The sequence below is a fragment of the Salvelinus alpinus genome, chromosome 38, assembly GCF_045679555.1.
Source record: "Salvelinus alpinus chromosome 38, SLU_Salpinus.1, whole genome shotgun sequence".
Lineage (NCBI taxonomy): Eukaryota > Metazoa > Chordata > Actinopteri > Salmoniformes > Salmonidae > Salvelinus > Salvelinus alpinus.
In genome coordinates this window covers 6,764,594-6,786,609 of record NC_092123.1, presented here as the reverse complement: position 1 = coordinate 6,786,609, position 22,016 = coordinate 6,764,594, and the positions used below count along the sequence as shown (strand labels likewise).

Here is a 22,016-nt window from a genome sequence, read left to right as displayed (position 1 = left end):
CTATGGGCAGCAAAAATGTCATACTCTTTTTGACCAGGCAGCATCATATAGATGGGCTACACATACAGAGACAGAGGGGAGCTGTTTCTCTCACCCGGATGCTTTCTCCGGTGAGATACATTCAACCTCTTGCAAATTGAAGGAATATTATGAAACACAGAGAGACGAAAGATACATTATTTCATGTTTTTTTCAAATGTTTTCATGGTAAATGTTTTAGCGATGCCTGGCTTCCCTTGGCATCCATGAATACACGCCACTGCTCTTGTGTCTGTGATAGCCCTTGTTGTAATAAAACGTTTCTAGGCTAGAGACTCATCCGGTGACTAAAACACTCCTCAGAGTGTGTTCTCAGAAGACCCTTGGTGGGCCTTTTGAGAGGGAAATGATTCACCTATTCAAATTGTTAGGCACAACAACCTTGTTTAACTTGAACATTTTCTGCATATAGTCTGTGTTGCAAACATACAGTACTCCAAATAATAAAGATTCTTCGTATTCAAACGCCGCCACAAGTGATCTCCCACTTGTGCTTATAGTCATAAGCAGTATGTGGGCTGCTTTTACGAGACTACAATTTTTCAGAAGAGGGTACACGTAACCATAAATTCCAGAAAGTGCCCGACTCCCGTGCCTCAGTCCCTTCAGAGAGAGGCTTGGTAGTGGGCCTGACTCTGCTCTGTGATTTTACTGCACTACTGTGACCTTTCAGTGTTCAGTCACAGTCATTTGTTTGGCTGACAGCTCGCGGTGTAATAACTGAGCATGGTGATGGTTTGTGGGAAGCTATAAGTAATACTCTGTGATGTGCCAAACTGCACTCTGCTCCGGTAAAGCAGGAGACCAGCACCTGGAATGCCGAGACATACATTTTTCCAGACACTGGGAATACCCTTCTCTCTCACGGCAGGCCATTTTGAATCCTAGGACATTTCTTACAAGAATAATACATGCATGTCAGAGTAACTCAGAACTACACCCAGATATTTTTGTTGCTCATAATTAACCATACGATACAATACTTTTTGTCCAAGATTCTTTTTCATACAACTATGTCTAACGGTCTAACGATCATGACTAACGCTTAGTTAATTTCTGCTCTTGGAATTAAGAGGTTGTTAGTGAAAAGAGGATTAGATCAACAAGAGGAAAGTCTCCTTTGGTTTAGCTATGAGTGGTTAAAGCTGGCCTTGCATGTTTAAGCTGTGTTTTGTCTACTTGTGTTTGCACACAGGAAGTGGACTGGACAGTGGGTTAACTGGATAACTGTACTCAATAACTTCTCACTCTCATAGGGATGAGGAACATCTTTCCATTCCCATCTTATTCAGACAGTTTCCTGATTATTACGCTTGAATGACCTGAAACTACAATGACTCATAAGTACCGAGGCCATGTTAAATATACAATAGTTGAAGAGTAGGAACAGAATACAGCGCATTAAATCTTTACCCTTTGTAGCTCTAGTAGGGTGTGGTTTAGAGACACATGGGATAGACCCGGTACAAAATTGCAATACCTAAAACAAAACAAAAAGCCAGGAAGAGGCTTGAGCTTCTTCTTCTCTCAGAGCTCCTGAAAGGAAAGGAGAGCTGAACCGTATTGGAGGGAACTTCAGTTAAAGACCGAGGTGCTAAAACAAACAGACATTGGTTTCAACACAAAGACAGAGGCCGAATGAGAAAGTAGTTTGAGGAGTTGTTGTTCTTTTGTCATAAATAACCTTTTTTGTAAGGCTTTGCATTGTTCGTTTTCACGGTTAAATGGATCATTGTGTGTCGTGTTTAAAGGTAATGACGGTTAACAATAGGAGGTAGAAGTTCATTATTTCTCTCAGCTGCATATCTAAATCTACTGCTGGGTTTATTATCATGGTAATTAACCATCTCCTAGCTACTAAAATAATACTAGTCTATTCTCTCACGTTTATTTATTTAGCTTTTCAACTTTAATAAAGGTATGGTTTATTGTTTCTACCATCAATAGATTTAGCCATGACTCTCAGAGATACGACATTCATATCTTGACAAAAAGGCACACACAAAATAACACTCTCAGGAACACGCACGCCCACGCACGCCCACGCACGCACGCACGCACGCACGCACGCACGCACGCACGCACACACACACACACACACACACACACACACACACACACACACACACACACACACACACACACACACACACACACACACACACACACTCACACTCACACTCACACTCACACTCACACACACACACTTGACATGAACTGAACTTCTTGTGCCATTCTTGAGAACCCATTTAGTTTTCACAGACTGAGTCACAAACAGTGAACAGAGTGAAACAGTTAAACACGCTGGACAGACAGTGAATTTGTAGGTCTACATTGTTAAAACACAGTTTACTGCCCCTTGAACAAGCTGGGAGGGTTGGCAGGATGTAAAGGCCTGATGGACAGCTTTGTCTACTGTCTTTACTGCTGTGGTGTCTCTTTGAGACAGCCTAGCAGGTGTGGGGGACCAGGGGCCCTTTTTCTCCACTGACGCTGCTTTGTGGGGAGGGTGGTAAATGTGGCACATGAGACAGTAGTGTAGTGTCATTCATTCATGCCCCAGTCAGCCAGTCCTTTGGTGTATTTTGGTTTTCATTAGTAAACATCAGCCAGGCTAGAGTTTTTAGCTGCTCAATCCCCCTTCTGGTCATTCATTACACCCTAGTAATAATATGTGCCATTCACACATTTAGGTGAGGTTGGGATTAGTCTCACGGAGTGTTGAAAGCCTTTTAACTATCAGTGGATCTTATTGACATGCCCTCCTCATCAGTGTCATGGAACAAGAGAGTGGAGAGGACAGGAGAGCAGACAAGAAAAGACAAGACAAGACAAGAGAAGAGAAGACAAGACCAGAGAAGTAGAGTAGATTAGAGTAGAGTGGAGTGGAGAGAGCCCTGGTGACCAACAGGAGAAATCAAGCGTACCCCTGGTCATTTGTTTAAGTTGGTTTCCATCTGTTAGTGTGGTGTCTGACACCTGTAGTGTCCCATAGCCCTGGCTCTTCTGTCTCCCGTCTCCCGTCCGTCCGGCCAGTTACGACCATGTGTCGCAGCTCTTCAGGGGAGGGAGAGTTTACCGCTCCTCCTCCCCCATCTCCACATACACCCCACGCATACCCGCCGCATACCCCACTTACACGTAGTCTGGGCTGGAGGCTAGTCTTATTAATAAGACACCCATTATGATCTAGATACACTAAGCCGAGACTTTACAACACCTTGAAGGAAAAATTGTTTAGATGGCTGTTTGAGGACGTTGATGACTGCCAGTTGATATTATAGTTTGCTACACCTGCTTTACACAATATAGGGGAGATAGATAGATACACTAAGCCTGGGCTTTATAACAGGTTCAAGGAAAAACCTCCCCTATATTGTATAAAGCACGTGTAGCAAACTATAATATCAACTGAACTGAGCCCAGCCTGCAGTGTGTGAATCTGACTGTCTCTCAAACAGCCACCAACGTGCTCAAACAGCCATCTAAACGAAGAATGACTTGGCGGGCAGCTCGCAGCTTGTTTATCTTTGTTGAACCTAGCCGCTTATCTTTGGTTGCAGTGCAAACATGTAGTGGTTTTGTCCTGAAAGAAATCTCATTTAAGTTACTGCTTTCTTCCAGGACCCCAGTGACTCATGCTACGGTTTGCTGTCTCCAACGGGGGTTTAGCGTAACCTAGCCTGGCTGCCATCAAAGCTTATTTAACTGTTGATCTTTTTATCAGCACTATTTGAACTGATTGTTCAGCTTCGCTTGCTGAGAATAATACACCCGTATCTTCAAACGTGTTGAGAAAACACATTGGATCTCTTCAGAGGATGCGGCCTACTGTATAATGTGGCCTACTGTATACATATCATTGGCCTACTGTATACATATCATTGGCCTACTGTGTACATGTCACGTAATGAAATGATAATGACGATGCCACCTCATGTCGTTTCCTTCAGAGCTTCTGATGTCCAGAATGGAGACCTCTGCCCCGACGACCACAGAGAAGAAAGGCTCTGGTCTGGATGGAAACGGCTTCACTGACCTCCCGAAGAAACTCTCCCCTTCAGCTGTCACCAGAGGTACTGTACACTTTTCTTCAATGACTTTAAAGAAGAAATACATACGGTTTTAGTTTCACTGGAAGGATAATGGTCCGTCTCTATTCTTTTGTGCACCTCCACTCCAGGTTGGTTTCTCCTGCTGACACAGGTTTTACTGTAAGGAAAAGGGGCCCTGCGTCCCGTACTCCCTACATACTGTAAGACTGTCACACAAGCCAAGGTCTTACAGAGACTGATAGGGCCGGGGGAAGGAGGAGGTTTGAGAGAGAACATGCACATGAAATATACATATCAAAGATAAAATGCTGTCTTGGGAGAAGTTGCTCTGGGCTCTAATCGTCCCTGATAAGGCTCTTCCTGTAGCACCTGGAGCAGTCAGAGGTGACTTACAGTAGAGCTGATAGGAATCAGTAATGTAACGCTGGGCCCTGTTAAAGAGCATCATTAATACTGAACAGGTACTGTAGCATAGCAGTGTGTGTGTGGGGTGGGGGTGGTTGTGTGTGTGTGTGGGGTGGGGGTGGTTGTGTGTGTGTGTGTGTGTGTGTGTGTGTGTGTGTGTGTGTGTGTGTGTGTGTGTGTGTGTGTGTGTGTGTGTGTGTGTGTGTGTGTGTGTGTGTGCGCGGTGTGTGTGTGTGTGTGTGTGTGTGTGTGTGTGTGTGTGTGTGTGTGTGTGTGTGTGTGTGTGTGTGTGTGTGTGTGTGTGTGTGTGTGTGTGTGCGTGTTGTGAGTGGGTGCGTGTGTGTCTGTCACAGGGAGAAGTTCATAAAGACTAAAGACAGCGACGTTGCTCGATTTTGGGGCATAATCTCTGATTAATGGTTCGTATAACTACATGGGGCTGGCCTTCGAAAGGTAAAATGGCTGTGTTTGTTGAAATTAATGAAAAGTAGCAGTATGCCTCTTTCATAGGGCGGTCGGGAGAGACAGAGAGAGAATGCATGTTTTAAAGATGTCAGTGAATGTGTGATGAAAGGCCTGTATAATGAGGTTGAAAGACCTTGTTCTTACCTCCAGAGTATCACACTGATGAATTACTAAAAATGTCTGGTAGAGTAGCGTTGCAGTGGACGAGATGGCCCTTCCTTCAGAGATTGACAGAGATGCAGATTGACGGCTACCTTTGAAATGGTAATACGACTTCTTGTGATTTAGTGACATTTTTACTCTTTAATGAAGGGCTTGGTGGCCTGCCACGATAAAGAAATATCCATTAATTGTTTAAGGAAGAACAAAGATAAAAAATAGGCCATAAATTTTCTGTCCCTAACGATTGACATCATGCCCATTTAAAAAAAAAAAAATTCTATAGACCTCAAGTTTGTTTTCATAACCTTGTGGAGTTTGCAGCGCACGGCCCGTTAGTCCAACAATAATTTAATGATTTTCTGTAAGAATAAGGAAAGACAATTTGAGTTGACAAAGAGAAAAATAGTAGGCGTCTATAGGGGCGATTCTGTGATGTCTTAAATGTCTACTAGGAATTCCTGCAACAGAATCCAGCAGTTTTTCTCCTAATTTAATTCAGAGTGAATCCTAATTCCTTAACCTATCAGAAGGGCCAAAGCTAATTAGTTAATTAGACCAATTTCAAGATGTCACTGATAACTTCAATTAATACACATGTACGATGACACGAGGATAGTTTGTCTTTGAAATGACATTCAAGACTAGTGTCCACCACGATGAGGAGAAACAGACAGATAGAGAATGCATGTTTTAAAGATGTCAGTGAATGCCTGTATAATGAGGTTGAAAGACCTTGTTCTTACCTCCAGAGTATCACAGTGATGAATTACTAAAAATGGCTGGTAGAGCAGAGCTCAGTGGGCGAGATGGCCCTTCCTTCAGAGATTGACAGAGATGCAGATTGACGGCTACCTTTGAAATGGTAATACTACTTCTTGTAATTTAGTGACATTTTCATTCTTTAATGAAGGGCTTGGTGGCCTGCCATGATAAAGAAATGAAAGACGAATTGTTTATTAGGCTAAATCAATCTAGGACGTATTTTACATACACTATAAATGGGACATGAATCAAGTGGGACTTTGTTCTCAATAACTTGTTTCATGTCGACATCAATATCGTTAACTCAATTACATTGACCTACCATTTTATTTCCATCTAACCCATTCATTTTTTATCACTCTACGATTACTTAAATCATATGAATTGCCATGAATAAGCATTTCTAATATGGTGCTTGGAATGTCTGAACAATGGTTCTTTTGTCGTGAAGGAATATGTTTCCAGACCGGAGCCTTCTGGCAATTAAGAAAACATTTGACTGCCTACGAACCTAAAATCCTAATCTGTTAATGTGATCACCCTCTCTAATTTAATCTCAGTATGCCTTCCTCAATGGAGCCAATTCACACACGCTGAGGTCATATGTTGAAATACTCTCGGCCGCAGCGAGCGATAGAGAGGCCCTTCTGTTTGGGCCAATCGTCTTCTGTGGATAAGCCCCCTCAGCCCCGTAGAGAGGCTCTTTAAAGTAGGTTGATTTAAATTTTCAAAGGGGCCTGGAGAGAGAATCTTGATTACCAGGCGCAGGGTAACAAGGCAGGCCCCCTGTGCCACCCCATCCTCTGTCTCCTCCCTGCCCTGCTATAACTATGCTTTCCCCTGGTCTACAATGGCTCTGGTTCTGCTGGATCTCTGCCTGGTCCGCTTGGCCCAGAACAAGTGCTGTGTTCCAGGCTTGTGTTGCTCTGTCCCCCCCCCCCCCCCCCGGCTGCAGATCTAAAGTGGGGCTGCTGTTTTAAACTTGCATCCGTCGGCCTCTCTCTTCCATTAACTCCTTTCCCCTATCACTATTAGAATAGTGTGACCATCCATATTTTAATCTTAATAACACCACACACTCACACCCTCAGTCCAATAGAATCAGGTCTGGGTAGAAGCAGCTTATAGAGTGATAGCTTTATAGGTCTAAAATCTGCCAGCACACCAAGACAGGGCAATTACTTATCTCAATAATATGCATTATTATTCCTGTTTGCCAGACACAGATAAGTGAATATGCAGTAGGAGCACAGCCAAAAGAGACAAAGTCCTTGAACTTAAAAGCACATTCCCAAGCAGAACCGCCTCCTGCTTTGGAATAAAAAGTAGACAATTCTAATATACTGCCTCTGTTCCGGCGCTGTAGCTTTATTGTCAGTGTGTAGTTTACTATGGGCTGGTGGATTCTTGTCAGCTAAGTCGTGCCCACCTCAGAGGACCAGACATGGCCGACCAGCTCCATTATAGAAACCCCCCCCGTTTTATTCTCCTGTCTGTGTTATTTATTCACAACAATATCTTCTCTATCAGAGGACAGGGCTAATGCAGAGTTTTAATATGTTATTTACACATAAAAAAACAAGCGCTCTATGTGTGTAGACCGGAAGGGTGGGGGTGAAATGAATGGGCCGCTCCCATCTTTTATATCAGAGTTTAACAATCTGGATTGCTAATAGAACCATTTATCATGGAGCGGTCATTTATTTGATGTGAACATGCAGGCAGCCCAGGTCTGGTCTCCTATCCCAGAGGTCTATGGAAATGGGGGGTGGAGTCGACGCGTGCATACATTGGACTCAAGTAGGAGTCACTTTGTTTAAAATGGGGGCCCAGGTGCACCGACCGACCAGCCTGTCTGGTCCTGTTGATGATATTCCTGTGTGTGTGTCTGTGTGTGTGTGTGTGTGTGTGTGTGTGTGTGTGTGTGTGTGTGTGTGTGTGTGTGTGTGTGTGTGTGTGTGTGTGTGTGTGTGTGTGTGTGTGTGTGTGTGTGTGTGTGTGTGTGTGTGTGTGTGTGTGTGTGTGTGTGTGTGTGTGTGCGTGTGTGTGTGTGTGTGTGTATGTGTATGTGTATGTGGGTGGATAGAGCTTTAGTTGCTGCTCCTGTCCTCAGTCTGTCATTTATATTGGTGGAAGGACCAGGAAGGTGATGTTAACTGGACCTATAAAAAGTCTGGCCTGTGACTTCCGGACTGCAGCCCACGTTGCTTATTGAAGCATGGCTGGCCTCACTTTCTGTGTGTGTGTCTGTATGTGTGTGTTCATTGGTAACTGCTGGGCCTGGACAGGGTTCTGGTTCCCTTTAATGAATTGAAATGAGCTCCTGTATTTCCTGTGACAGTCCGCATCTGTCTGGTTAGCGGTTATAAAGGCTGCCGGCCCGGGTAGACCGGGTGTATAGGTTTATGGGGTTTCATGCATAACTTTTATGATTTCAAATCCGTTTCATCATTTGGAAGGCATTTATAGACATCATACATTGTCGAAATTGTACTCAGATTTTCGGAAGAGGTGAATATTTGCCTTATAATGTTATTCAACCCTTATTGATATGTGCTGGTGAATATTATTTTGTTCTTTGAATAAAAAAAAAGTGGGTGAAATATTGGAAGGTCTGTAACAGGGGTTGAGACACCGGAAAAGGGCAAGTTTTGTTTTCAAAGGATTAAGCTATTTGAATTCCTTTCTCACCTGTCTATCCATGTTTTCTAACCTAGGCCATGGGAGCCTGGTGCTATTCTGCTGGTAATGATTTGATTCACTGGCTTTGGTGGGCTGGTGACACACACTACCGTTAAAAAGTTTGGGGTAAAAAAAAAACTATTTTTTTTTGTCCATTAAAATAACATCAAATTGATCAGAAATACAGTGTAGACATTGTTAATGTTGTAAATTACTATTGTAGCTGAAAACGGCAGATTTTTTTATGGAATATCTACATAGGCGTACAGAGACCCATTATCAGCAACCATCACTCCTATGTTCCAATGGCACGTTGTGTTAGCTAATCCAAGTTTATCATTAGAAAACCATTTTGCAATTATGTTAGCACAGCTGAAAACTGTTGTGATGGATGATTAAAGAAGCAATAAAACTGGCCTTCTTTAAACTAGTTGAGTATCTGGAGCATCAGCATTTGTGGGTTCGATTATAGGCTCAAAATGGCCAGAAACAAATTTCTTCTGAAACTCGTCAGTCTATTCTTGTTCTGAGAAATGAAGGCTATTCCATGCGAGAAATTGCCAAGAAACTGAAGATCTCGTACAACGCTGTGTACTACTCCCTTCACAGAACAGCGCAAACTGGCTCTAACCAGAATAGAAAGAGAAGTGGGAGGCCCCGGTGCACAACTTAGCAAGAGGACAAGTACATTAGAGTGTCTAGTTTGAGAAACAGACGCCTCACAAGTCCTCAACTGGCAGCTTCATTAAATAGTACCCGCAACACACCAGTCTCCGGGATGCTGGCCTTCTAGGCAGAGTTCCTCTGTCCAGTGTCTGTGTTCTTTTGCCCATCTTAATCTTTTCTTTGTATTGGCCAGTCTGAGATATGGCTTTTTCTTTGCAACTCTGCCTAGAAGGCCAGCATCCCGGAGTCGCCTCTACACTGTTGATGTTGAGATTGGTGTTTTGCGGGTACTATTTCATGAAGCAGCCAGTCTACACTGTATTGCTGATCAATTTGATGTTATTTTAATGGACAAACCCTAACCTTTTTGAACGGTAGTGTATATCTTGTTGAGAGTGAGTTTGTCATTGGAGAGTGTGATTGATGTGGCGCGGTGAGCACCTCTGGGCCCCCTGGTTCTCCCCTGCAATGCTCTGGCTCTTTCTGCTGAGTCGGGCCGCCCGTAGGGAGGATGCCAAGTACTTAGCACCTCCCAGTCTGGCCCCCTGGACCCGGGGCCATGCCTAAACAGAGTCCCACAGCCCCCACAGGCCAAGCCTAAACAGGCTCAGAGAGTCCCACTGCGCCAGAGGAGAGAAGCAGAGAGGGAGAGGAGCGAAGAGGGAGAGGAGAGACCAGGGACAAAACAATGAGATATATTTTCCTCTGAGCCTGTTTCCTCTTACAGACGATGCCTTATGCCTATCTTATTCTTGAGGTAATAAACAGAGGTAATGATCAATGACGGACGGCACTGTCGTAGCTATCTTTACCGGGCTAAACATTGCTGGCTGTTAAAGTGCTTAGGTCCTCTCATGCCTTAGCCAGTATGAAGGTGGTTAGAGCTACAGTAACATTATTTTGATTGGATGGGAGGAATGGAATCCCAGACCCTGGTCATTGGGTCCTCCGCTAGATGGATGGAGATGGAGGATGGGTCTGGGCTGTGTAAATAGTGTTTTAAAGAGAGGTGTGTTAGCGATAAGGACACTTTCTTTATCACCTCCTTGATGTCTGGTTCTAGGGCCGGGGGCTGCCAGGCTACAGCAGGGAATAATTGATGGGGGCTGAGGCTGGATCGAGGATGTACGGGCCCCAGCCCCCGGCCCCCACCACTGGCCCCCTCTGCAGCAGCAGCACATGAGCTACTGGGGGACAGGCAGGGAGCACTCGGGGGTCAGGCCGCTGGCAGAGAAAAATGCGCCAGAAAAAGCCTCTGCATCCCCTAGTCCACCTCTTCCGACTAGTCCAAAAGGACGGCCACTAATCTTCCTGAGAAGGGAATTTTCTTTTCTTTTTTCTTTCTCTCTCTCTCTGTCTAAATGAGGCCTTCTCAGGGAGGGTTCACAGGGCTTGGGAGAAGCGAGAGGAGAAACGAGCCCGCTGACACTGGGAACTAAGGTTTACTTACAACTCAGACAGACTGGGATCGCTCATTCTGAACAGCCTTGTGGCATTTTTGTATCCCAAAAAGTTGGATATAAAATGCAATTAACAGTAAACAGTAACATATACTGTGCATTTGAGAGAGAATAAAGAACCATAAAGGCATACTGTATCAGTAGTGTCTAATATGAGCATGTATTGATGAAGAAGTCAGTGGAATGAATTACAGTTGCACATTTTTAACTGGATTTCCTCTCGTTACAGTTAGGTCATTTGTAGCTGCTGTGCTTTCAGGTAGTAGTGGCTGTAGTCTTTCAATAGAGCGTACAAGTCTTTCCACATGGAAACACTCTGTTGTTCTGAGGACAGAATAATCGGCTTGGTAATGGGATTTCTTTCCGCACAAATACATTTCTGTGGCTTTTTTGTAAACATTTAGCTAGATGGCTTTCCAAGATGCCCTCTTCCTTCTCCCTTTTATCTGAACTTGTACTTGGGGGACTGGCTAGCTTCGATGTAGCCATTAAGATTAGGTAGACTAATTTTCTTTGTCCATTTATAGGCAGGGCAATTGATTGCCCAGATAAATATATACTTAAAATCTCTCTCTCTCTCTCTCTCTCTCTCTCTCTCTCTCTCTCTCTCTCTCTCTCTCTCTCTCTCTCTCTCTCTCTCTCTCTCTCTCTCTCTCTCTCTCTCTCTCTCTCTCTCTCTCTCTCTCTCTCTCTCTCTCTCTCTCTCTCTCTCTCTCTCTCTCTCTCTCTCTCTCTCTCTCTCTCTCTCTCTCTCTCTCTCTCTCTCTCTCTCTCTCTCTCTCTCTCTCTCTCTCTCTCTCTCTCTCTCTCTCTCTCTCTCTCTCTCTCTCTCTCTCTCTCTCTCTCTCTCTCTCTCTCTCTCTCTCTCTCTTGAATGTCTAAGACTGTGAATTATTTCAAAAGGTGGGACCTGTTATTAAAATATCCCTATAGCGAGGTGACTATAGTAAACTATACATCTAGGTATTGTTAGCTGAAGGCTTGGTTTTCCGGTTCATCACTGTGAATCAAGAGCAGATTTCTAGACCTTCTAAACAATCCCTGTAATCATGGGTATCAAACAATACTTGTCCCATTGGTGTACTTCTATTCCAAGTTCAAAGTCTAATGTAATAGTGAGCTTTGGGCAACAACGTCTAGAAACATAAATCTCTCAAATCCATTAAACTGAGTTGGCATGCACTGAGACCCAAAAACAACATGCTACATTCCTGGAGGTTTACAAGTGTTGGAAGAGAGGTTTGGAGAGGTTGAGAGAGGTTTAGAGAGGTTTAGAGAGCGATATTTGGATGCTTCAGGGGATTAAGAGTCTAACCCCCCCACTTCTTTTTTCCCTTCATCTTCTTCTTCAAGAAGCGGCATACCATTCCCAGCAGGTTCTGATTTAGCACTGCTTTCCCTGTCGTGTGTTGTGTTGTGTTCTTATAAGTTCAAATTACTCCTCGTCGCCTCTGAAGAGGTTTGTGTCCATGTCTGAGTTTTGGGGCAGGTTGGTTGCCTTCTATTGTCCTCTTCAGGTCACCATATTGCCCTTGTAGGCTGCAGTACAGGCCCAGTGAGCTACCCTTCTCAGACAGAGAGGAGTGGGGTCTGCAGTCCAGAACATGGGAATCTGCTGCCACTACCAGCGCCCCAGTGATCTCTAGCCCACTGCTCTGAGTCAGGGATCTAGCCCAGCCCGACTGCCACTGTTAGCTCACTGTCTGACAGCGTAGCCACAGGGCCTGTGGATTACCCAAACCATAATAAACAGATACAGGGGAAGGGAGACGGTGCACACACACACACACACACACACACACACACACACACACACACACACACACACACACACACACACACACACACACACACACACACACACACACACACACACACACACACACACACACACACACACACACACACACACACACACACACACACACACACACACACACACACACACACACACACACACACACACACACACACACACACACACACACACACACACACAGACAGACAGACTGAACAAGGGCAGCTAGCATGGTGCACTCCTTGTGTAAACAGGTCAGGGCGTGGGACCCTAGCGAGGGGCGGACGGGTCATCTTGGCTCAAACCAGACTGACTAAAATGCTCATAACGGACCTCAGCTTAGACACATCTGCCCTCTGCAGAATTAAAACACCACACGTGTGTGTGTGTGTGTGTGTGTGTGTGTTCGTTTAGCTCGTAACCTCATACGGTAAACTGAGGTTCACTTTACCATGACGCTGTGTGTTTATCTGGAACATGGAATCTTCATTGCAGTGGGCTGGGTGAGTTGCTCAAAGAAGAGACAAGCTGAGGCTACACCTCTCTCAGCCTCTCCCCAGACAGAGCCTCTCAGAGCTCGCTCTCCGCCTGTTCAGTAGTTAACTGTTAGGGTCAGGACTGGAGCACCAGGCAACAGGACAGCAGATGTACTCATGTGGTACTGATCTGTGATACTCAACCATCCAGAAAAGAACACATCAAGAATTATTGAGCATTGCAAACCACTGTGGCTGCAGCAGGAGTCTGTGTCTCAGGCGCTTTAGTCGTGTGCTGGTGCTCGCCCTGCTGCACACAGTGCTCATTTGCATGATGAGGGGATGATAAACAGGTGAAGGGGAGGAGAAGAAGAAGCGAGTGAGAGGGAGGAGTGGAGGGGACAAGAGGACAGCCTTGGGTGAGTCCTGACTGGGCCGTGCGAGACACCATCAGAGTATTTGTGTTGTGGTGTAATATTGCTTTTGTGTTTCTCTCTCCCTCTGTTTTTCTTCACTCGATGGTGTTGTGTTGTGTAGACATTACCCTGCCAAGTCTGGCTGGCAGCCAGTTATCGCTGGGCTCCAGGTGAACCCTCCCTCCCCCGTTAGTCAGTCAGGCAAGCCTCACCCTGCTGGGGGAGACGAGGAGAGGAGACTCCCAGGCGTCTTGGATCTGCGAGGGCCGTCACGGCTGTGCCAAACCCCAAAAACAGGCTCCCGTCCTCCCACGTCATTCTGCCTGGTGGTGCTGGTGGGATCAGTCTGACAATGCTAAGTGTGGAGTAGATACGTTCGCACCTTCAGGCCCCCGACAAACATTGAGGCTTATACAGTACAGTGAGGGGAGGAAGTCCTTCATGACTAAACACATATAGAAATATTTATCACATTAATGCAAGTAATGAATTAGGGGTCCCTACATTTTGTTAACTGGAACTGAAATAGTTTAAATTCACTTGATAACTAGGTACTTTGAATAGCTTGTGGCCTGACCCAAGTCGTTGATTACATCCCCCCCCCCAATTATTTTTCTAAAAGTATAATGAACAAATAAGAAATGCTACTTCATTTAAGCAATGATAATAAAGGCCCGAAGAGTTGATGTGGAAATATTTCCCATCCCAGCATGGGCCCGTTCCTAACTCCATCTGACAAAAGAGAGAGTAGGAGGAGGGAAATGGAAGGAAAGGAGGGGGGCAGGACATGAGAAATCTGTGGGCTGAAGCAGAGAGGCAGAGAGAGAGACACAGGAGACTGGATGGGTGGGTGTGGAGCAGGGTGGCGAGTCGGAGGGGGTTCCGTTTGGATCAACAATGAGACCCTCTCACATCTATTCAAGCCTCCTGCTTCATTTGTCCATCATAATGACATGTGATTTTTGTTTGGATTTAAGACTGGTTAGTGGTAACACCAGCGTTTCCCATGCGTATTCACCCCCATACAGTGGGGAAAATGCAGCTTCTATGAGGCGATTTGTCTTTGTAATGTTATCAAAAGGGAAAATATGAGCTATGAGGTGGGATATTTGATATTTCATTATATATATAAGGTCATTTTTCTCAGAGTTTTTTGGGACATTTATCATCAACTCCTAGCCACCTCAGTTCCCTCAAACTCATTTTTGATCTGATTTTGAGGCATTACCATTCATCGGAAAATAAATATTGTAGCAAAGAAATGTGGGGGACCTTTTTTATACAAAATAGTAAAAATTTGTCCCCTTTTGTATTTCAGTTGCAATATTTAACTGCTTTAGTAGTAGTGCAATAAAGTTGACCTATTATCACACTGCTTAAAGGGATTTGGAATAAGAGGAGGCGGACTAATTGCCTTGTAACTACGGAGACAAACAGCTGGAGATTAAGCAATAACATCTCATTAAAACTGTCAAGAGTTTAATACACAAATCAAAGCTCAAATGGAGGATAAAACACCACAGCAGTGTATTTGTCTGCTAATTATGAATCATTACAAAAATACCAGGTTCTTACAGCACATTTATGGTTTTAAAATAAACCTTAGGTGTTCCACCTCTGTTTTTTTTTGTTTTACTGTATAACCTATAACACAGTCCACACATCACCAGTCCACACATCACCAGTGGCCCATGGCCAACAATTAATGACTATTAAACAAGTGCAGGTGGTTTCACTCCCTGAATGAGCCGTATTTCCCCTCATAAACACAGTGAAGTCAACGGGCCCCTATTAGCAAGCCTTATTCTCTCTCTGAGAGAACCAGAGAGAATTAAAAAGACGCCAATTAAAGGCTCTTAGTTGAAGTGTGAATCCAGACCAAATCCAAATGCATATTTATTAGACATTTCTTGAGCATTAAATTCAACGCTCTCACACCCCTCGAGTAAGTACATACATGTATAATGTACACTGATAATGTGAAAGCAATCATCAAATAGTTTAGTTAATCAATCGAGCTATAGTCCATAAAACACAGAACAAGTACACCCTTGCAATTTTTGGAACTTCAAGTCAGTCAGCCTCCAAAATTCCAGCTAGACCCCAGTAGAGCTGGGAAGTCCCACAAACCTTCAGTGGAACTGACAAATCTAGGCCCAACGAAGGTGACCGTATTCCCCTCCGGTAATGAACGTCTCTTCCCCTCAGGGTTGACGAAAGACCTGCCTCTCAATGAGACCCTTTGTACTTCCCCCAAATGGGGGGGTTCTCTCTCTCCCTCTCTCCCTCTCCTCTCCTCCTCCCGTCACTGCCACTCCTCCTGATCCCCCATCATCAGTCAGTCTGCCTGCCTAAAAAAAGGCCTGGGACGAGAAGGGAAGGGGAAGGAGATTCCAATGAGAACAGAACAGGCATGGAAAAAATCAAAATACCCAGTGGCCCTTGAGTGAAGTGGCAGGGAGGGCAAACCGAGGCAGAGGGGCTGCGTCCCAAAAGGCAGCCTTTTCCCTATTTAGTGCACTACTTTTGACCAGGGCCCATAGGATAGTAGGGTGCCATTTGGGTCGTACACAGGGTTTCCATTGATCGCGGTGAAGTGGAGGATGTAGAAAGTCAGAAGGTGAAAGGAGACTAAATAGTGAGAGATTGATCTGTTTTCACTAGCTAATGACTTGGCTAGCAGTCCTGCAGATTTCACTGAACAGTGTGGTAAAAACAAGGCAGGGATGGATGGACCTTTTCTACATTGGCTTGAGTTCAAGATCAAATACTGATATTTAACAAAATAACCAACAAAATCTGTATGATTTAACTTACTTGATACGCTAGCTTTTTCATTGAAATATTATCTCTACCCCATGTGGTTGGAATTCAACTAAAAACACAGTGGGAACACATTTTGGAAAAACTCGTCTCTGAGCTGTGGGTGTAATGACACATTTCTCATTGAAGGCAAAACTCAATCATATCTGACAACCTGTCAGCTCTATTACCTTGTAGTGGTTGGAGGTTGTAGTTGTACAGAGCCGACCCAGCGTCTGGGGTGTAACCAGAGGAGAACTGATAGTCCTGCACAGCAGAATTCTCTCTGCTTTGGCTGTGGCCTCATAGTCATGCACACACACACACACACACACACACACACACACACACACACACACACACACACACACACACACACACACACACACACACACACACACACACACACACACACACACACACACACACACACACACACACACACACACACACACACACACACACACACACACACACTGGTGTGATGCAGCAAGCAGGGTTTAGTGAGCCTCGCTCTCTAACCAGCAGGACCCATGCTTTCTCCCCTCATATCACAATCAAGGGGATTCCTCCCTTCCTCTCTCAAATTATACTGGAATCACTGAGCTCTACTCTATGTAATTATGAGAAAGTGGTAAGATTGGTAAGATTGGTAAGATTGAGAGTAACTGAGTCTGAGGACAACTCACAAACAGGGTCTCAGTCGGTAAAAACCTTCACCGTTCTGTTCTTTCTTTTGAGAGTGCAGCTCAAGATTGTAGTGATATTTGGAAAACTTGGATGAGGTTTCTCCATTGTAGCCCTTTACTGCAGTCAATGACCAAAAGCGCCCTCTAGTGGCCTCATGGGTGGAATGTTATTCATAATTAATAAACAATGAAAATCCGGGGTTTCAATATCAAACCATTTTGTTATATTTCAGCCTTCTGTGATGTATATAAAGTGTAATATTGGGATGCAAACTCAAAATGTAACACATTTCAACTCTATATCTGACATGGTACAGGTGTCTTCTTTAATTAAGCCTATAACCACGTGTGTGAGGTGTAAACTTTTGTTTCAAAGTATATTTGTTTAAGACTACCAAGAATCCCTCTGTGTGACCCTGATTTAGCCCACTGCAGTAGAAGGTTAGAGCCTGAGTAGCAAAATTCTGAATGGCTTTTATTTGAATATTGGATTATACATGTCGTCAATGTTCTTTCTGTACAGTATGTATGTTAATTAAGGTATATACGACAAATGGATGAAATGAGTATAGTGTTTGTTATTACTGTCTCTGATGCTCTCAGTAGGCCAATGGTCCTTCTGTAGAGTAATTGTTGGAGTAACATGCTTTGTCTTCCACCCGATGCTTGAGCGTGTACACACTAATTAGCTAGCTAAGCAGGCCCAGACTAGAATAAGGTCACGAATCACGTTGTTCATTTATCCTTTTCTAATTAAGGAATTTCACAAGTCATGGATACATGTTCTAATTATAATTACTGAATGAAGAGGTTTTCAACAATGCCTCACTTGAATGATACCACACAATGATACAGTCTATCACACTGTATAGCTTGTCTCATGGGCAATGGATGGCCATTAATACAGTGGGGATTCTGAACTCCTCATCACTGTGTTGTTTGCTTTGTGATCTCAAAGCACTAACCTTTAGATCAGGGCTGGGCAACCCTGCGGCACTTCGTGTTTTTCATTTAACCGACCGGGAAGACCAGGTGTGTTGAATTTAGGCAATCACTGAACTGATCAATTAGCTCAGTTGGGCAGGTGTGATGCGTAGTTGGAACCTAACTGCCTACCGCTGCTTTAGTTGATTGCTTAATAAAAAATGATTTTTCCATTGTTTGAATTTCTTGTTAAAATATCCCCCATCTGATTGTGAGTTGTCGAGATCTCTGTTAATCTTATACTCGCTTAGATGAGAGGTTTGAGTTCCGTGTTTGACTGTGTACTCTTCTCTCTTTGTGTGGCCAGCCACTTTCCCAGACTAAGCACTATCATTACACACTGCTCTGTTTGCCTGGTTTGTGTGCCCCTGCCATTGGTATTCAGCCCCTGAATTACGGGGGTCAGGGGTGTCCTATTGGGGATGTGTAAGAGAGGGAGAGAGAGAGAGAGAGGGAGAGAGGGACGGCTGGAAAGGGTGGTGGAGTCAAGTCACTGCAGCAGTCTTAATAAAGGACTGGCCCCAGCCTCATCCAGGCCCATATTGTTGCAAGTGTGCACAGGGCTTGTTCAACAATATTTGCCAGAATGTTAAAGAGGTTTTGAATAGTCTAGTGTGCATGACCAAAGGAAAGCTAGGCGGGATGTAGCCTACTGACACACAGAGACAAGCAGCTGCTACTGCAGCCAGACTACAGAACATGTCAAAGGATGTGACGGAAGTTCTTGGCCAGGGTTCTGAGACTAGAGTGGAGGTATCCTCCTGGCTGAGCCCTGTTGGCTGTTTCGATGTGTGGCCTGGCCTGCTGCTTAGTGCTGAAGTGAGAGCGACAGCAGTGAGCACGACACAGGCAGAGCTGGAGCAAAAATGGAGCAGGCTCCCGTCGCAACGTCGAAAGAAAGGGGGATGAAAGAAAAGCAGTGGAGGAGCAGGGTCAGGGGAGTGATATTTGGTCCTAGTCAGAAACACTGGTCTGGGATTCACAGGCTAGTGAGGCTACAGGCTCCTGCCGTCATCTCTCCATAAAAAGCAAGTGTCACGACTTCCGCCGAAGTCGGTCCCTCTCCTTGTTCGGGCAGCGTTCGGCGGTCGAAGTCGCCGACCTTCTAGCCATCGCTGATCTACTTTTCATTTTCCATTGGTTTTGTCTTGTCTTCCATCACACCTGGTTCCAATCTCATCAATTACATGTTGTGTATTTTACCCTCTGTTCCCCCTCATGTCCTTGTCGGTGATTGTTTATTGGAAGTGCTTGTGCACGTCTGTCCTGGTGTGCGTCGGGTTATGTACCCATTATTTGATTGTTCTGTTTTCCGGTGGGGTTTTTTAGTTATTAAACTGTGCCGTTTGGAAACACCGTTTTTGCTCTCCTGCGTCTGACTTCTCTGCCGCCAGTACGCACCCCTTACATCCCAGTACGCACTCCTTACATCCCAGTACGCACTCCTTACATCCCAGTACGCACTCCTTACAGCAAGGCTGTATTAAGTTTTTTTTTTCTGTTCATGCAAACTCTTTTGTGGCGATTTTCATATGTTCGGGAAAAAATCCTTTAGTAGAAAATGTTTGGTCATCTTTAATAAAAACAACAGACGTTCCTCATTAACTGTTGTGATAACAACAGCTGACGTGTGGTGCAGGCGAGCCTCTTTTTTAGTGCCATATAAATAGCGAGTTTTGGGTCTTTATGTTTTTTAACAGAGTTTTGTTTCTCATTAACAGTGTGTGTTTGTTCTCTTTTACTCTGCCCTTTATGTTTGGAAACGTTCCATGAGGGCATTAACTCTCTTTATTCTCCTGTTCCTTATCAAGGTAGTTGTTACGAACTTGGAACGTTTCCATCCTATGTTCACTTACGTTCGTACCTTCTAATTGTAAACTTGTGTGATGTTCTTCTGCCGAGAGGAGAGCAGAGGAGAGCACTGAGCGGAGATCTAGGAGGGACAACCAGCTGATATCTGGATCGTATTAAAAGTCTTTGGGCGTCACGAGCCCCGCCCTGGGGGTACCAGCGGGAGTCGCGTTATAGGGTGACCTGGGAACGCAGGGAGCAGAGAGTCAGAGGGGCCAGGGCCACAGATCGTTATCTGTACCTGCCATGCACACTAGGGGCCTCTGGGACCTGGCCGGGGCCCCACAGAGCACAGTGCAGGGACAGAACCTGTGTGAGTCAGCATTCCAAGGCCATTCTTCTCACTTTGTAGTCTGACAACATGATGGACAGGCCCGTCCCCACGACACAGGAAATGGCCCCACTCCAGCAGGTCTACACAATGCCACAGAGTATTGTGATTTAAGAGGAGTGGTTATTTGAGGGTATATGCTTTGTCTCAAGATGGCCCATGTTTGTTTTTACCTTTCCTCTCTCTGGTGTCTGAGCTTTATTTAGTTTTAGAGACGAGCAAAAAAAATGCAAGCTCTGGTGAAAAACATATGGCTTAAGAAATGTGATTGTGTTCTAGAATAAGGGTGGTAACTTGACTGATTGATCATATTAAGTCATTGCTTTTCAATTGAAAACACGATTTAGTCCTACAGCCACAGCGCATAGAGTTGCTGTAGTGTTCAGTAACGCTTTGTACTGCAGGGCTTGGGCTTCTAGTGGCATTTTACCACAGAGTGGGCCTTTAAAGCTGTTGTGTGAGTGACTCATGCCTGAGTCATATTCCCCCTCTGAAGTGTTCGTCATGGAAACATGCCCGGGGTTCTGTTTAATTGATCTAAAACCTCATAAAACAAAGTACACCTGACATTCAAAACTCCAGCAGACAGGCAGGCAGGCAGGCAGGCGGCACAACAATAATGGTCCACAGCTGTTTTAAACACAACCTGGAAAACAGAGGAGCGTTGCTGCTGTAACTAACTCCCATCCCCTCAGCAGATCACTGTCTGTCTTCTCCGTAGTCTGTAGCAGTGGATCTATCTGACCGGCCTCTGTGTGTCTTTCTCCCCTGTGTGTGGGACAGGCGTTTTCCACCATAGTGATGTTTTGACACCAGAATAATAGCCCTCTTTGTGTGACTGCACAGGGTGGTTGAGTGGGTGCAAACCAAACAGGCTCATTCAATGTGCCGGCCAAGTTAATGCACCATTAATAATGGTTGGGGGTGAATTATGGGAGGGGATAATAGGGGAGCGAGGGGTCGAGGGGTCGAGGTGGGACAGGAGACAAAGAGTAGCCAGAACTAGGTCACCTAAACATGGCGGAGCGAAGCGGCTCCCAACACCACACCATGGTGTGACCACACTCAACACTCACTGACCTATTCCGGAAAAGTGACTATTGTGAGAACGGAGGATATTTATCTTTCACAATGGAAACAGCACTCACTCACGTTGGCAGTTGTTCATAGTTATGACAAAACCCATCTGTAATGTTTTTATCTGGCCTGGGCCCCTGTTTTTAAACATAAGACTCAGATTACTTTATGTAAGTCCGCTAGAATCAATCACACATGAAAATGACCGCAAGCTGCTATTTTAATTCCACAAGCGTACATACAGTGTTAGCCACTAATTCCATCCCTTACGGATACCTGCTATTACATTTCTCACATGTCAACAAAAGGCTTCACCACTCGGGTGGACGTTGTCTGTAGCGTAGCCCTGAGAGAGCCCCGAGGCAGGCTGAAGAGGCAGCATGGGCGTCCTGAGCCAGTCAGCTCAGTGGACCAGTGGGGGGATTGACCAACCCTGAGCAGGGTTTATTCTATCACCCAGACAGGTCCATTGTTCACACGCAGCGGGGGAGAACAAAAGGCGAGCGCTCTGGAGAGTTCAGGAGGCTGCATGCGTTCACCTGATTCACTGACTGGGCCCAATCCCCCCATGGGGGAAGCAGTGTTGGAATGTCCCGGTGCTTAGGCTCTCACATCTATTAGTCTTTGGGTGATAACATTTGTTTTTACATCTGGTGGAGCACCGCAGCAGGCCCTCTCACTTTCTCATAGTCACACACACACCCCTCCACACATACACACACACACAGAACACACACACGCACACATGCAGAAACACTGGGTTCTAATGGGACCGTACTGTACATTGCATTGCCTGAACTGGACTGGCCTGGAGGACTAAACACATTTGATGGTGGATTAAAAAAAATATATATATTCCAACTCTTCATGCTATTTCACACAGAGATCCATCCACT

The 22,016-nt window shown here is 44.9% G+C and overlaps 1 protein-coding gene across 1 annotated transcript in view; it reads left to right on the top strand.

Moving 5' to 3' along the window:
* The window catches only part of LOC139566344 (zinc finger protein GLI2-like), a 73,287-nt gene that overhangs the window by 8,711 nt on the left and 42,560 nt on the right, over positions 1 to 22,016 (top strand). The window contains exon 2 of the mRNA XM_071387461.1: positions 3,993 to 4,115. Within this exon, the coding sequence (XP_071243562.1) occupies positions 4,001 to 4,115 (115 nt within the window). The 5' untranslated portion in view covers positions 3,993 to 4,000. The remainder of the gene's footprint in view (positions 1 to 3,992; positions 4,116 to 22,016) is intronic.